The sequence below is a fragment of the Chamaea fasciata genome, unplaced genomic scaffold, assembly GCF_029207755.1.
Source record: "Chamaea fasciata isolate MVZ Bird 193981 ecotype frontalis unplaced genomic scaffold, bChaFas1.0.hap1 SCAF_1, whole genome shotgun sequence".
Taxonomy (NCBI): Eukaryota; Metazoa; Chordata; class Aves; order Passeriformes; family Sylviidae; genus Chamaea; species Chamaea fasciata.
Window position 1 is genome coordinate 108,337,656 of NW_027094086.1, and position 18,571 is coordinate 108,356,226.

At 34.6% G+C, this 18,571-nt stretch overlaps 1 protein-coding gene across 10 annotated transcripts in view; it reads right to left on the reverse strand.

The window, feature by feature from the left end:
* ULK4 (unc-51 like kinase 4) overlaps nt 1–18,571 on the reverse strand; it is a 215,276-nt gene that overhangs the window by 116,557 nt on the left and 80,148 nt on the right. For 8 of the 10 annotated variants that reach the window (XR_010722489.1, XM_066192922.1, XM_066192912.1 and 5 more), the window contains 4 exons: nt 15,979–16,030; nt 15,737–15,881; nt 10,529–10,621; nt 604–652 (listed from right to left, as the gene is read on the reverse strand). Coding sequence is in view for 7 of the 10 variants with exons in the window: in XM_066192922.1 (XP_066049019.1) it covers nt 604–652; nt 10,529–10,621; nt 15,737–15,881; nt 15,979–16,030 (339 nt within the window). In the remaining 3 variants the exon portion in view is untranslated. The remainder of the gene's footprint in view (nt 1–603; nt 653–10,528; nt 10,622–15,736; nt 15,882–15,978; nt 16,031–18,571) is intronic. The other 2 variants (XR_010722490.1, XR_010722491.1) reach the window with 1 other exon arrangement.

Sequence of the window (18,571 nt, forward strand, 5' to 3'; positions counted from 1 at the left end):
TAATGGATAGCACAGTGTCCAGCTTCCAAACTAGCCTAAAGATCTCTCTTCTTCTTTAACATATTTGTTTTGCAACATTTCATAGAAACAAAACCAACAGTTTTCATGACCTTTGTAAGCGGCAGTTTCTATTTAGGGATGAAAGTTCCACATGTGACTATCCCAAAATCATGTCCTTAATACTTTATATTGAAAGAAATACTAAAATCAAATAGTGGTATTTGAGATTACCGTGCCAACAGTATCAAATTTGAACTTGATGCTATTAAATAAAATTCAACTTCCTCAGCATTTCTTGTATGAATTTGGCAAATATATAGTTCTAATTAAGAATCAAGCTCATTAATTCTATTTCTCAGAATTTTTTGTTTCAAGAAAGAAAATAATACTTATCTTGAAGAAACTTCTTATACAGGTGGACTAGTTGGCAAGAACCTCCTAAACGTCTGCTTACTCTAGATTTGTTTTGTTAGACTATTTCATTTGATTTTACCAACTTATTATTTTATCAGCTTTCCTAATGAAACTTACTAGTTAGACATGATTTGGGAGATAGGATATCTATCTATTAGAATATATATCTGTATTAAAAATTATTCTTACCAAGATGACTTGAAAAAGAACTGGAAAAAGATGGATTTCTTCCATGAGTCTGTAAAAACATATTTTGAGATTTATTTTAAAACAGAGGAAGTGAATTCTTATTTAACACACTAAACTCACAAGAGGAACAGAGCAGTAGAATAGCTGTTGCCAAGATCTATGACCCAGAACCTTAGCCTTTGACTAGCTCTCAACAAAAATGACCTCCATTTCAGATATTAAACGGAAACAGCAATGTTGTACTGCTTTGGAAATTACTTCTAGGTCCGTTTCACTGATGCAATTTAAGTGGGTAGAACAGTAATTAATTTAGCATATTTTATTGGCAGTAATTAATAAAATACTGCAACTATAGCAGTATACATACTATGAAATAGACTGCATCATTAACTGTTTGAAATAATAGACTCAGCATAAATAATGTAATTATAAATATGCTGTGTTTTTTTAAAGACTGCCATATTAACTAACTTCTTGGGTATAAAATATTTATATATGATACTTTTGTCAGACACTTGACAATGCTGAGCAGTAGTGGCCCAAAAGAAGTCACCTATATTCTCCTGCATTTCAAAATCAGATAAAACCTAGCATATATACACTTAAAGTAAGAATATTCTCAAAAATCAGTAATGCTTTACATTAATGCAGTGGTTTCTATTCTTAGAGCACAGAACACTGCATTACTAAAACATGTGTCTCACACACTATGATGACATGAGCCATGTGATTACAGGCTTTTTACTGTATTGTATTGTCTAATTGGAAGAATGATTGTCACCTTTTCTTGCACACTATACTAAATGCCTATTCACCAAACACCGCAGAGAACACCCAATTGTGTGTTTCAAAAACTTCTTGTGTCACCATAATGTCACCGAAGTGCTTCACAAAAAATTGGTAGGTTTAGCTTTGTGACATAGCAAAGATAAGACTGCATTAAGAAGCCCATGTAAAAAATGCAGAACTCAAACACAGAGAGCACGTCTGGGATCTCAGTGTACAACACTCTACAAAATTGTGTTTTGCCAATAGTATGTCAGCTAAAAATACCAAGTTACGTTACACAGTTCACTGTGAATAAACAGGAGTTACATTTGACTAAAATAAGTATCTAATTTCATGTTTGAAGCTTTACTGTGTAAAACTCTACTTAGGCATCTGGTAAAACAATAATCAAATTAATTCTGTTTGGCAAACTATTTGTTAAAAAGAACTCATATACACCTAAAATCACACAGTTCCATTTAAGACTTTTTATTCATGTCCAATAAGATAAGATGAGAAGGTGTTATTTTTATGGATAGTATAAACTAAAATACTAGACTGCGAACTGAAGCAGCTAAAAGGAATTTCACATTCTCCTCCATGAACTTAATAAAAAAAAAGTCAGAGGGGACTAGAACAGTTATAAAAGAAATAGTTATAAGAGTTATAAAAGAAATGCTTCATTTAGATTAATGCCACCTGTAAGAGCCCTGCTTGTTCATATACACTGGAATCATGTCTTGTAAAGGAAATACAATGAGGAATGAAAGCCATGCTAAGAGAACAACAATATTAATGCATAACTCAGAATTACCTCTAAGTAATGCAGTCATATACATTATGTATGAATAATGGTAAACTTTTTCATACTGTTTTTTTATTTCTCTGATCCTTGCCTTCACCTAAACATAATAATGATTTTATGATAAAGAATTTATATAAGTTAAGGGTGGGAATAAGAAGATATGTTGCATTGTACAGCACTGGAGAAAAGTAAAACACATCCACTGAACTGTTCAAAACATAACAAAACAGTATAATTTTATGCACCCAAATATAGATATTCAACAAAACTAAGTAACAGCCTTGTTCAAACAAATGTGTTCATTTTTTTCATGCACAGAGAAATATTACATTCAACAGAGGAAAATAGTTTAGGTAAGGAAAGAAATTCATTATTTCTAAGTTTAGATAAGGACAATTTCTCATTAAATTGGGGAATTTCTTTTTTCCATATGCAATGGAAGCAAGTTACTTTTATAGGTCAGGAGAACATGAAAGTTAATCTCTTCTAGGCCATCTAATAACACTTAAATAGACAGTTACGGCAGCTTGGACACACGTCATAAGAGAGTCCCAGGACTACAGATAGGAGGACTTATTATATTTGAGGTTCATTTCCAGAGCCAAATCTACTAGTTAAATTAAAAGCTTAATCCATGCCTGCAAAACAGAATTTTGCTGATGTAGATATAACAATACTGAATGTAAAGAAAATCATTTAAACACCACAGAATCCCAAAAGGAGCAGCTACTGTAACAGCAATCATACTGAAAACATTAAGTTTTGCCAGCACAAGCCTACTTTTGCTTAGGGTTTATTGGAATTACTGACCCCAGCAAAAGCTGCTCACTTAGCTACATAAGCAGCACTTAAACTGTGAACACATTAGCAGTAAAATACAATCAAATACCAAGAATAGCTAAGCAATCCTAGTTTAGGCAGAACTTTAAAAACCGCTTTTGTGGTAGAGAGTAAATTATGAAACAATTGTTTTCAAACACTAGAAGCAGACCTGATTGTTACAGCATTATAAAGTCAGCTACACTTTCTGCTGAGACAAGTTAAGACAAAACTGGAGCCAATAGGTCTGTTCTTAAAGGTCACCTGCCATCTGCCAACCAATAAAAAGCTGCAGCCTTGAAAGAAAATTATAAACATAACTTAGCTAAAGCATAAAGTCACATCAGGCACTGCATTAAGACAAAGCTTAAAGCTGATTTATCCCAGCTTTGCATATATGTGCTCAAGCAAGAGTGTAACTTTATCACACTGTTCATTGCTGTCTTACATAGTTTTACAAAGGAGTTCTCTTAAAGCTGGTGAAAAAGGAGTTTAGCTATGGGATTTATTTCATAGAAGGTTCATATTCTAAACCAAAAGTATTTTGGTTCTTCATGGACTGTTACATAATTTATACTAAATTAGGTCCTACCCTGTCTGGAAAACATACTGACTCATCATGAAATACATATGAAAATCATAATACTAAATAACAATACTATGTCCATCTCATTTAAATCTATATATAAATGAACAGTGCTAGCTCAAAATAATTGCTGATCAGATTTTAAAAGACTTGCTTTCAGTATACTCTGAATTTTTAATATACTAACAATTTTCAGAATGAGGATGTGCCTCCAATTTTGCTTTCCAACAATATGCAAGATCTGCTTTTCTAAGAAATCCAAAATTGCTTTCTTGCTAAACAAAAACCTACTGCAGGACACTAAACACTAAAGGCTTTTTGTTACAGGTTTGATACCTTAAAAGTTTAAGAGGCAGAAAATGTGATGTTATCAGAAAGACACTTGACAGAAAAGTTGGATGAGAGGGTGTGGAAATCTGGGTATTATAGACATTCTAAGCTGAACAAACGAGTAGAAATCATTCAGAAGAACAGAACTGGTGGACATACACAAAGCAAGAACCAAGACACTCATTTTAAAGGGATGAAATGTCAAATCCATGACAGATTTTTGAACCCTGCTAAGGGTTCTTAAAAAATAGGCATGACTGTTCAAGATTGCAAAGGTTGGGGGAAACAGCTAAAGGAGAAAATATTCCAGAAATTTAGAATTTAGAACAACAGAAAAGTAGTGTGCTTCTTTTCAACTGTAAGATGATGGCATAAAATTAAGTGGCAAGGGATTAGATCAGACAAAGAAATACAAAGAAAATACCTGAAGATGATAGATCTTTACATACATGTGGTTATGTTATAGACTAACCATTTATGCTGAAAGTGACTTGTGAAATATGTGTTTCAGTCCACATAAATGACATGAAGATCACTCCTCAATAGCTACCATCCACAGAACACCACATCATCTTATATGGGTTCTGAAAAAAACCCTCAGAGGTGGCTGAGAATAATTCCAGAAAGTATTTCCACACATTTGACTCCTGCCTGTAGTCTTCTCTGGGCACCTACTATTGAACACAAGAGAAGGGTCTGGACAGTGGTTTAGATTTGTTTCGTGCTGAACAGACGATTCATGGCAGAACTGAATTCACTCAGGTTTGCAGCTCCAGCTGCAGCAACCCAACCAGCTGACTCTTCCTCATTTGCTACTTATATTCAGAAAGCCAAAAATTCACTATTGAAAGTAAAAATAACCAAGAATGAATGGCATTTGCTCCTTTTTAATGCTTTACATTATTTGAACCTTCCAACGTGACTCTTTTCAAAAATTCACTTAACAGTAACATCAAATATTTGTCTCACATTTTTACAAGTTAGGCACTCAGTAATTGATCAGCAACACGAAAGAGGAAACAAAATTACAGGTTTAAGGTTAATAGCTTATTTCTTTACTAAAGGGGAGCTTTTATAAAATGTAACACTAAGGAGTTGTGTTTTACATTAAAAATGGTGATTAGTATTACATTCTGTACATGACTAGACTATGAGAACTCCCTTGCAATAATGAACTCTGACCACTGCCTTTGATACGAATTACAATGATGTGCAACTTGACAACACTGTTATTAGCTGACAGAAAACTTAAAAATTTAAGAGTCTGTTTCTCGGCAAGCCTATCTGCCTGATGTTTTTCGATGAAGCAGCATTTATCCAAACATTACACCAAACTATAGGAACAGCAAGATCATAATAATTCTCTGCTGTTTTATATTAGCATTACTTCTCTAAAAGGAAAATCAGGGTTTTTACAACTCAATTTCCATAGATGTGAAACTAGCATAATCAAAATCAGGTTCTAAATCTACATAAACATTCCCTAAAGTTCTAATAAAACAGTTTCATCCTCTGGCAATCTCTCTCAATCCATCTGGATTGCAATTTTCTCACTAATGTTGTACACCTCTAACATGTAATTCTACTGCTCAGTTCAGCTGGGCTAGGCCCTAAGGCTCACCTGTTATCAGAACTATTCCATTTTATTTTATTCATATTCATTATAGAAAATAAAACAACACATAAAACCAAAAGTAATTTAGAAGCAAACAGACCTACTTTTTAAAGTGAGCATTTCAACCTTAAACTACGAAATTAAAATGACTAATGAGAAGAACAAAGTGTTTTTAAAGCAATTAATATAAGCCCACATTAATCAAGGAAAGCACTAAAGCACCAGTCCTCTAATATAATGGCAAAGAAACTACAGCAGGTTCAAAGACAATCTATACACAATACCAGCAAATGAACTGAATCATAATTCTAGCAATTAAAAACACCACATTGAACTCCAAAGAGTTTGGTTTTGGTTTGGGGTTTTGACTGTTTGTTTTTTGAAATCAAGGGCAAAGATTTTAGATCATGTCAGAATATAGTGGAATGTAACTAAACATTGATGTAGATCACAATAGTGTGTGAAAAGATGATCAACTTATTACTAACACTGACCCTAAACTGTGCCCTTAATGGTCTTTAATACATAATGCATACGTACAAAAAGCACAAATGAAGGTTGAAAATTGGACAATTCTTGGATTATTCCAAAGATACTATAACAGATAGTTTGATTAGTCAAGACACTATGCTGCAACATGTAAGGATAATCCATCTATCATCTTCACAGGTACTAGATCTGTGGCATTTAGAAGCAGCAGATATTTTTATTGTTGCTCTTCAGCACCTTCCTGGTTTGGTTTCCGATGCCTTTTCCCCTTTTTTAGTGTAGCCTAATGTTTGCTTGGAAAATTTATTTTTAAGAACAGAAGGTGAAAAAGGTTACTTATTTTGGTCCCCTGTCCTTCACCATACATCTAATAAGAGTGCCTTACTATTAGTTTTTAGTTAGTGTTTCTCCCTCAGGAAATGACCTTAATAGAATACTGGAATGTGTCCCAATTCCACGACCATTATCTGATGCAATATCTGAAATTCTCTCTTCTTTTCTATTGCCTTTACTGTCTCACTTCCTTAAAACCAAAATTGTCTGTTTTATCAACCCATAAAATTCAGACTCCATAGTTTAGAAGGTTTAGCTTTCAGATAGATATATTATTGTCACCAAATGCTATGAGTTCTCCCTAAAGGTGGGCTAAGTAGCTACCTAAGAGAGCACATCGCTACATTTGAAAAGGTTCTTTGTAAGGCCAAAAGGCAGCTTAAGAACCATGATCCAGTAAAAGTTTCCTGGAGTAGCACAGTATAGATTCGATCACAACAGTCAAAACATTTAAGAGCAGCTAATGGGTATATCATATAGGTATATCATAGTTTTAAGAGAAACTAAGAAATTCACATAAACTCCTCACTACTAGAAAAAACCTAGCAATCTGATCATTATAGACCACAGCAAAGAGTATAAAAGACTCAAAGCAGGAACCAAAAACACCCCAACCCTTTCTAGATTGTCTGATTTTCTATCCATGCATATAACCTAATACGTTAAGGTGGTAAACACGCAAAAGCACAAGTTACCTGTGATACCATTCTTTCTGAATGCATACTTGTATCACACCTCAGCCTGCTGCAGACATTTGCTCCTACTGTAAGAAGTTCTATTCCTCCAAAAACTCTTTACACAGGTACAATTCACCAAGAGAAATTAATGCAAAGGGAGGAAAAAAACCCTAATGAAGATTTACAGTTGTCCAGAAATAAATCATTAACTGAAGCTACAACTTTCCTTAATATCAGTGATTTCTTTTGAAATCAGCAGTTTCAATACAGCTAAATATGAACTCTGATATTAATTCTCACACTGGTTTTCATGTTCACAATCTTTCTTATCACAAAACACTAAAAGTTCTTGAGGAAGACAAGGCAATAGGTATTTAGGAGAGCCACAATAGAATATTACTAAAAGGTTTAAAGCTAGACTATTTGCTTTGAGCAAAGTATAAAACAGGCAACTGATGAACAAATTCGGTTCAAAGCTCACTCTTCCAATATCTGCTGCTTTCTTAGTAAACCAGCTCTAAGTGAGGTTGTATGAGACAGCAATTGTTGTGTGATGTAAAAGCAGGTACAAAAGGGTACCTGATTCAATTATACTCTAACCCATTCAAGTCAAAACAGAAGAGAAAACACTCATCCTTTTCTGAAACTGGATTTTCTTCCTGTGGATGCTCATATGATCAGATGTCCAAATAATTAAAAGTGTCCACAGAAACACATTAAAGTTGGGGGTTTTTCCAACTACCATCTTACACAAGAGAGAACTTATGTTGGTGAGAGATCTAATTCTGCAACAGACTAATGGGATATCACTAGAGTTTTTCACTGCTAAATTGAAAAGCAATGGAGTGGAAGAGCTCCCACAACAGAGAATGTTAAAAAGTACCTCAACAGTGGAGCAATGGCAAAGAGTACAAAGTATTTTTTTGTATTCTTATAAAATGCCTATTAAAGGAATTCAAAACACCTATTGTAAATATAGTATTTTATCATAAGCTATATTGTGATATTAAAAAAAATCAAATATGTAATTGTATTTGAGTATCTGTGTCTATGCCATATATAACAAACAACCTGTAATAGAAAACAGAAATGTCCAAAAATAGTAGAAGATGAAATGTTTTTCCTCTGATATCACAATTTAGCTAATTTACAGTATCAGCTATGAAAAAAAGGAAACAAAAATGGAGTGCATCTGTCTCCTTTCGAGTGCTAAAGTAAGAACTGCTCAAATGCAGATGCCTCCATCAGGGAGCACAGAGGTAAAATCTCAGCTGATAGTAAGACAAGTGAGATGCACGAAAATTGGTAGAAATAATAAAGAGAGCGCAAGAAAGCAAGAATCCGTTAGGTGAACATGTCTGCGAACAAGCTTTCATATGGAACAAACTAAATAAAAGCACACTAGCCCTTGTCCTACCCCCAATTCACTTTCTATTTTAAAATATTATTAGTAACTATTTTCAAGAGACATTGCAACAGCAAGGTAAATACTAATTTAACATTTTGTCATTTTACAATCTTTTTGCTACTACCACTTTTATTCATTTAATTACAGGAGAAAGCATTCATCCTTGAAAGCCAGGCATTGTGGATAAAATGTAAGCTTGAAGAAGCCACAGAGACTCAGTGCAGCGACTCACATCACTCTCATCAGTACTAAAATGCAGTAGAGTTTTTCCACAAAGAACAAATTAAATCCCACAGGATTTGTGTCCAGTGTCATTTATTTACTCCCCATCACAATTTTTGCAGATACTTTTCATCTGTCTAATGAAAGGATCAAAAGAGAGCTTATGCCTTGAGTAATTTTGAGCTTCATGAATACTGATTAATTACTCATTGAACCAAACCAGAACCAATTGTGATATGGTGTTCACTATAGCATGTACCTGGTTTCCATTTTGTTCACCAGCAATTTGTATGAATATGAATATATTATTCACCTCTCTCATGTTTTTGAAGCATTGACTACTTCCTGCAAAATTTATTAGGAAGCCAGAGTATAAGGAAAAAGATAGACCAAGAGAATTGCCTAAACTGTGCTCCTTTAGAAACCCAGCCAAACAAATGATTTAGTGAAAGTAAAAGAAGACCTGTAAAATATGTGAGAAACACAACAATTACAGATGGGTTAGAATCTGGAATCTAATAGCCAGATAAATAAATAGCCGTTAAATAAGAGTGCTGGACATACTGGTATTTCAAATTATTAACAGTTCATTGAATATAGACAGCTGCTCTTTAATAATATTTAGAAAAACCTGTGTGATGCCAGATGACCATGAGGATGAGTGTGCATCCACAATCTACCTACATTGGTAGATTGTGCCATACATATTGGGAAATATGAGTTCTCAACTAAAGCAAACTCAGTAGGGAGACGAAATGTGCTGCTAATATAATCAGCATTCTAGTTACAGAAATACTCTTCATAACTCTTAAAGTACTAGAATATCTGTGGGTTAAATCTAAAAACAAAGCTGTACTGTTTGTTTCTAGAACAAATAAAATCCTACAGTAGCATAAACAGCTCATTTACAATGAAAACTGTTTTATACAATTCAAAATATTTAAAATCTCAAGCCATCCTATTTCTTAGTTAATTTGTAGTCTACTTAGTATATTAAATCACCATTCCCAGTAGCATAATAAAAGACTAAAAGAGGATGCCTCCTCTTTTGTAATAAAAAGTGGGAAAACAAATTAAATCTCCTTATGGGGTTTTTGGGTGGGTTTTTTGGTTTGTTTTTTGTTGTTGTTGTGCTCATTTCAATCAATCAAAGCAAGACACTACAATGCTCAGCAACCTCTGAGCCATAACACTATCAGACACCACAAACAGACAATGGCCAATGACAAGAATAACCACATTTTTGGGCACATCCAAGAAGATAGAGATCCTTCCTTACTGCTATCAACTAACACAGTTTAAGTTGTATGATACAGTTTTGGGAGGTTTTTTCTGTCCACCAGAGTCTAAATTTTGGAACAAGAAGGAAGAGAAATTAAGATACTTCTAAACATACTGAGTCTACCTATATCAAAATTTAAAATCTGTATTTAGGAATTTTAAGGTAGATATATTTGCAGGAGAAATGACCAGCTTTCAAGTGAATTGACTGGAGTAAACAGCAAACATTTGATGAACACACTACCTTTGTCCCAGCCACAAATACGTTTAGCTGAGCAACAATTTTTATAATGTTTTATGTTTTGTTTGGTTTTATTTACATTTTTAAAGATAATTTTAATATTAAAAATATTTTGATTTTGTCTCCAGTGTTTCATTAGCTAAATCCTCATTAAAATAACCAGGATCATGTAGAATTGACACAAAAGATGTAGGATGTGTTCTATAACAAACACTCTCCAATGATTTCTCTAAATCAGAGTGCTAGTCAAAGTAGTACAATAGTGAGGTCTGTTATTGCTACTCCCTAATAGGAAAGGAGAAATTGAAACAGAAGGAACCCAGAGCAACAGAGGATGTGCAGTTATATCACCTCACAGAAGCAGGGCTGTGCTCACTCAGGGCCACCAGCAGTTTCAGAGCGTACATTGGTACCGGGTCTGGAGCCAGCAGAATGTGCTCATACCTGGAAGGCAAGATGGAGAGGGGGGGGAAAAAAAAATCAAGACATACACATCAAAAATTGATATTAAAAATTCATAATTTCCCATTTCCAAACTTTGTAACTACAATGGAAATATGAGGCTGTTTCAAATTGTACAAAGGAATAAACAAGACTCACTTAGAAACAGTATTTTAAAATCAGCATCAGATTAAATTTAAAAGCAGCACTATTAAGAGAATACATTTTTAGAGAGAGGGGTAATTGTAAAATATGTAATAATACAGATGCTTCGCTGCGTATATATATGTACATATATAGGTGTGCAGGTTATATATATAAAACATGCATGTTTTAAAACTATAAATTATAGCAAAGTATATTTATAAAGCATTCATGTTGTCTATATGCACAAGACTTATTTATTGATCTATATTATTTCATACATAAAAAAATCTATTCTTTAAGAGATAAATAGTAAATGAGCCTCAAAATATCAGGTAGAAGATTTATCGAGTGCTTAGGAAGATGATCAATCAAATTATATTCAACTAAGCTCTATATTTTGTATACATAGTAATTTTTCTCCAAATTGAGAGAAACTCACATTGAGGTTTATATTTTGTCTCTAATTTCAAAAAATATTGCTTTCATGGCAGCATACTTTCATTCTCCAAGTCATGTAGAGCAAAAGAACATAAAAATACTCCAAAACAATGTTTATTGAGAGCTGTGGCAGAAAACACACCAAGAAAAACCTCTTTGAAACATTTCCAAGTATCACCTCATGGAAATCTCGGTAAGGGAAAACAGCCTGTTGAAAAGCAAAATGGACCTTGCTGTTGCTACTAACATTCTAGTGATACCCACTCAACACACGGGGCTAGTTTTACTGTTTTTAAACAAAAATGTATGTGGATGGCAGTAGGATACAATGATGGAAGTGAGAAAAATGTAAGCAAAGAAAACCACAGAATCAGCTATCTCAAAACACAGTCTTGGATTTCCACTAGTCCTACTCCAAATACCTAGGAGTAACAGAACAGGAAGTTTAAATTTCTTCCTTTGCAAAAAAACCCATGAAGAACAAATGAAAGGATGAATTGTAGGAAAACATGGTAGGTTATGATGTTATGAGCAACAAAATGTCCACAACAAGAAAAAAACTGTAGTGTTCTGGTAGAGGGAGGGGGAATCATGCAAATAACTGCAATTTTACTTCACATCTTGAGATCCCTAGTGCTGTCTGAACTGAGGAATCTGGATCACTTCCCACCACCTTCATGCTAGCATGCACGCTACTGAGTGTTAGCTCTTCCCCTCTCTGTAGGCCCTACATCGCAGCACTCTGACTTGCGCAGGAAGGAATTCTAGAGGGAGATTCTTTGCTTGCCTCTGACAAGGAGGGACAAACACACCAGCCCTACACACCAGCCCTGCAGGCTTGAGGTAACCTGCAGGAGTTCCGTCACAAGGGCTAACACGCCTACACAAGCACACAGCCTACGGGCAATGTGTCATGGCTACTACATACTTGAATGTGCCACTGCAGGGTTGAAAACCACATTAGAGTATCTCCAGAATAATCTGTTAGAAGTCAGTGATGGCTTCAGGTCTTGAGCGATCAAACTATCTCTTCTACATAGAACAGATTCCAGTCCCCCAAAGAAAACAATTTCTCGCTGGTCAATAAAAAGTCTCTTAATAAAAGAAGAAAATACTGCAATACATTAGAAGACACCGATTCCAAGAGCCCTACATATAAGCAATACATCTTCCTACCAAACATAATGGGGCTTGCAATTTTATTTTTTTTCCAGAGTCCATAATTAAATCTTCTGAGGCAATCAAAGATGCTATCATGTGACTCAGATGCCAGAATTTATCTTTCACTGCATAAGACATGGATTTAGGTCTCCAAAACTGTAATTCCTAACAGTAGTAACAAATGAATCAGCCATGCTAGCTTAAAAATCTGACACTTGGCAACATGTTGATATAAACACATCAATATGATCCCTAAACAGGGCCCACCTTAACAGTTTTAAGCATTCTATGTATTACACTTGAGAGACACTATTATTTAATAACTTTGCACACTTGGCATCCTAATTTCTTGAGGTTCAATAAAAAAGTCTCACTTCACTTCCTTTTCCTTGAAACTCTCTTCTCCCCTCCCCCAAGATAATATTAGGAAAGGATATTTCTAAGGGAAGATGCAGTGATCCATCAAACCAAATACCACATGAGAAAACGCAGATTACTAGAGTCAATGTCTTAGCAATTAATATAAACACATTGCCTGAATAAGGGCCATTAGGAGCTATGAATATATGAATCTTCTCAGAAGGGAAAATACGCCATGCTTGAGATAATTTATTAAATGAATGAGTTATCAAATGATTTCACTGCCACTTCATAACCCCGAACAGTGTAGTAGCAGCGGCTGTAGAGGGCATTTTATAAGGGTTTTGTGAACTCCAGGTACTACACTGTAAGGAGTTATCTTTTCAATCTTTACTATGAACAACCTTGACAAAAGGAACTAAAGATTTAGGGATGCAGACTCTCTTAAACTCTTAAAAAAAGAATATTACATCAAGTATCCTGGATTTCATACTTGTAGAACTGGCTTGGTAGTCCACTGAGAACAAGCTACATAAACCTTCAAATAAAAAAAAAAAATCTTTATTTACACATTTCTCTCTTTTTGCTGATGCGGCTCAATTTTTTATGATATATAATTACAAATATTAAGAATTAAAATGAAATAGAGCTGATGTTTCAATTTTTGATTAAAAAAATCTGGATATAAAGCATTTGCCATGTATTCACCATCTATAGCTCCAGGTTTCATTTTGGCTATGAAACGTTCAGGAAAATAATTTTTCAATGAACTGAAATTTAATGACACTGTTTCATTCAATTCAATCAAAACCCTATGAGGAAGCTAACTTTGTGATCTATAAACACACAGTATTTAATGGAACTGCTATTTTATGGATGGTGCAGAAGACGAGAAAAAAAGTAGTAATAGCTGCACTCCTGCATTTATCTTAAAATGAAGCCTATTTATATTTTAAATAGAATGTGGGTCACTATGCATAAAGGGTCAGTTTTACATTTAAACAAATCAATTTGAGAAGGACATTTATAGGAATAAAATATACACACAAATGTGTAAGATTACAGTCTTCCCTAAAAAGAACATCCCATATTAAAACCAGATGTCACTCCCTACCACATTCAACAGCTCTCACTTTGCAGTAGATTCAAAAGGGGTGAAAATATCTACTTCCCTCCACAGACTGCCCATGAACAAATGGCCATCACACACCTCCCCTCTTCTGACTGTCCTCCAGCTCAGTCAGATTCTGTGCCATCCCTTACCCAGAAACAGAAAGACTAAACAGCATCAGCAAAAAGCTCTTCAGCCTGCAATGTTCTACCTCAGTTTCAATAGATCTCAAGTTTTCAAGTAAACCATATTTCTCAGAATAGAGCTTTACATTATCTTTACAAGTAGATTACACTGACTCTTAGAACCCCTCCCTTCTCATCTCTGCTAATGCGATGAGGAAATTGATTCAGGAATTACTTAAACCCTGGATCCAAGATTCTGAGCTGGTGAAAGACCCTTTTCATTCATTTGCCAAACAGCACATGCTAAGATAGCACAAATGAAGTCCCCACAGGACCATAATTAGTCTCAGGCCGAAAAGCCCTTCCACCCAATTGAGCTAGCAAGCTTGGAGACAAGTCTATTGGCTGTTTTCCTTCTAATCCTAGTTTCCTTCCTTTCCTAGTTTGTAAATAGCACGACGCATCCCTCCAAACACACATCCCCCAGTTCAATGAGAAATGTTGTGTAAGATGGACATGTCTACAAAAAGCAACTTTCAGAGCAAGGACAGAACTCTGTCTCCTTTGACTTCATGTCTCTTCCCCTATCGGAAGAAAATTATCTGACAGCTTTTAATAATGCATATACTCTATTTTAAAAATAGTATCTGCAGCTCCCATTTTAATTTGTACTGATACATTCAACATTTCCCAGAGGAAAAAAAATGTGAAGAAAGATGTTGGAAGTAAGTTTCTCTACAGAACTCTTAAGATTTTCATCCAATTCTCTGTCAGAGAGAAAAGTTTACACACTCTGCATGAATAAAATTTTGGTCCTCAAGCTGTAAGAACACTACTCAATTAGAAGAGAAAGTCTCATATTTGGAAGAAGCCACTGGGTTTCTGATCATAATTCAGCATCCACTCCTCCAGCCTTCTTCCATTTATTTCATGTAGGAGTGGAGAACAATTTTCTCACTTAGGGCAGCTAAGTATTGACTGTTTTTAACTTTTGAGGACCACATAGAAAAACACATTGTAGCATTATTAGAATAATGTAAAATACAACTGATGACTCATCACTACTGACTCATCTCATGTTCCTTCCCTCTACTCACAGACGTTACCAGTTCACAGTCAATGTGTGCATAACCCAGAGAGCTCTCTTTATGCTCACCTGCAAGTCAGCATGAAATGAGAGGCCTCATTTGACCATAAACCATGAAAATGAAGTTCCAGACCATATCTGGCCTACATGCTGTAGTTTCATCTACTCTGCTGTAGGGTTTTACTGCTGCTTGGGGCAGCAGGAAAGGACAGCAATTTAGAGGCAATAACCTCTAGGTGCACCATTAAGGATTAATCCATGATGCACTATTCCTTTTAAAAAAGTTATATATGATGTCATATGTTTTCAGAACATCTTAAATAAAGGAACAATATCCAAAGTACACAAAAAGATGTTGTAGTTATAATGTTCTGACTTTATTAAAAGAACAAAGTGGAATATTTAAATCACAGCCCACAAGCTAAAGTGAATCCTGTTTTGCTCCAAGAGCAGCCAGAGGCACAGTATCAGAAATAAGCATCAGACAGAAGTTGTGTTTGTGTTGCATATGACAAAATACTGAATAAACCTAGGAGGAGATGTTGGCCAAAGAACTCTGGCAGCAGTTAATTGCTATTCCCCATCTGACTTAGTCACTTAAACATAGAAAGGATGGCTAAAACAAATACACTGTCAAAATGGTTTGCCTATCAAGTTATTCCCCATTACAGGAGCAATATTATACTTACTGAGGCAGCAGTAAATCTCTAATGAGAGACAGAAGTTTGTTGTTTGAGTTGAGGCTCTCCCCTTTCTCCTCAGCCATGACTTCGTGGCTTAAAAGCAGTGATGTGGTTTCTGAGAGCAACTGCAAACTGAAGAGTCTCCATTCCACTTGAAAATAAAGGTGCCAAGAACATGACCACACTGAAATATTATTAAAACAAACTGGATTTCATGAAAATTGTAGCTGATGTGTCAGTATACTTACCATTCTGACTGTGGACCAAAGAAACAAGTGGTGGGAGGATAGAGTCTTCAACCTAAAACAGAGAATTAGAAAGATGTAGCTTAGATCATTCACAGAGGAAAAAGACAGAACAGAGATACACTATCATCTAAGTTTATTTTTCTGCCAAGGCCCTTAATCAAAGAGTTGAACAATCATGGAAATTCAGCCATAATCACTCTTATAAAGCCACCAAGTTCATTTTTCTCTGGTAAATAGCCACAAAATTACAGACATTAATGTACTTTTATATAGAAAACAACAGTATCCTTTGGTATAATTCACTGACAGGGACTTTTAATTTAAAGAACAGAACTGAGTGCAGATGTAAGATATTAAGAAAAAAGAGAATTAGAGTATCTTAATCCTGATGCTTTAATCCATAAACTAATCATAGAATACAGTTCAGATGAAAACAGAATGGCATAGAATTAAAATACATCAGAAAAGATGTACTACCTCTAATGAAATATCCCTAAGCAGAATACAAAGTCTTGAAAATATTTTAACTTCTTCACTTCTGGTAATACAGAGTCTTCCATTAAAATGTAAATTTACATTACTAAAGATTTGCACTATGAAAAAACACAGTTCAGTCAACTTTTATTGTCCATGAGGATATTTTTACAAATCTATCATCTGTCATAGCTCTCGTCAGCTTAGCTCCATTTGAAATCAACTGATGATAAACTAGGCTATGGCTCAGTTACAAAAATAGCATATTATTGGTCTTCTCTACAAGAGTTTCTAATTCTTAAATCACTGTTAAAATGCCATGCTTGGGTTTTGAGGAAAGGATGGATGGACAGCCCTGCAACTTTTAGGCATGCATCATGGATTTACACCTTGTCCTAAGATTTACTACTACAAATAAAATTGCAGTGTAGATTCTCACTGCACTGTGGACAGGATTTGGCATAACAAGACTATGTTATAATCCCCCATGTGTTTTGTTTCAGTAATTAATATAAGAAGATAAAATTTCCCTAGGTACATGCAGCTGCTAATAAGAAACATCTATAGAAGCTGAAAGCATGTATGAAAAGGGTCACTAACACAAGTTAGCCTCTAGCCAGAAACAACTGTGGGTAGCAACTATTTCACTGCTGGTTGGTATACTCTGTTAAATCAATCTCTGACATTAAGGGACGCATTTACTTTAGCTTTTTTCATTTCTGAAAAATACTACTACAAAATGCTTTTATTACAGACTTTCAAGAGAAGTAGTAAAAGGATTCTGCATGAGGTGTGGAAGCCAAACTACTCTTGGAAGTTCAAATAGCCTTCATACCTATATAGATAATCCTATATATCAGAGATTTAGTGATTTTTGTAACATTTCATAATTTTGATATATTTCATTGGCTTTCTGGTTAAATAATAAAACTACACTACATTCCAACAACTCCATTAGTGCAGGTTTCTAAGCTGTTCTACAAATGGTAATGTATCAGTTATAACATACCAGTGAGGTAGGAAAAAAATTGTATTAAAATCTTTCAGTTCAAGAAACCAGTTCAACTGCTGCAAAGCTTCTCAAATGAAGAAGCATATCTAAGTGGTAAATTAAATGTGTGAAACAAAAAAGAGGAAAAGAAGCAACTCTTGATTATCTGAACCAACCTAGAGTCCCTGGATATTATGAATCACTCAAAAGCAGGAGCATTGACTCAGACTTAGACCAATTAAGATGACAGTATACGACAGTACAATGAAACTTCGATTTCTAAAACTTAAAATCTTCTTTCACTTAAATCTAGCATTAACAGCAGTCTTTCCACATTAGTGAATGTAGTTAAGCCACTCATAAGTCTTTTCTAAGATAAATATATTTTCAACTGTCATAGTAAAGTAAAGAAGATTCTTTAGGTCTTAAATGACTTAGTAGCTTCCTCTGAACTTTTTATAACACAAACCTCAGTTTTAGTAAACAAACTGTTTAGAAAGGAAATCTCCATAGAAGGTGTTTGCCTCATACCAGTTCAGTGTGGTGGGGAGATCAACTAAATGAAGCACTAATCCTATGGAAAATTATTTTGTTATGCAAAAGCCTTTCAGAATGCATTTGCTGAAGGGGAAGCATATATTAAATTTTATACGAACCTTAAATCAGATACTTCCTAACTTCACAACCCTAATATTCTCTCAATGCCATTTGGGTCATTGTTTTTCACTAATGTATGAATAAATTTGTAAACAAGGTATGAACTTCGCACGTGATTCTTAAGGTGAAATAAACCGAAGTGCAACAGTCCATAAAATATTTTTAACAAATTCACCAGTAAATTGCAAATGTGTCTGTCATTTATGTATAGAGAAGAATGGTCCTAGTATTTTGGCACTGAAATAAATAGAAGAATATTCAAGCAGGGATTTATTTCTTTGTCTTTTGAATGGCTGCTGATATCTGTGTGGAATCAAATCCCCATATATGCATGAAGATAAATCAGATGCAGGGGGTTTTTTTGTCTCAGTCTTTATCACTAAGATTGCTTAACAAAAAAAGGAAATTATTCTTCTTTAAGCCTAAACAGACTAAATAGGTTGATTATGATTATAGCTCTAGATGAGTTCC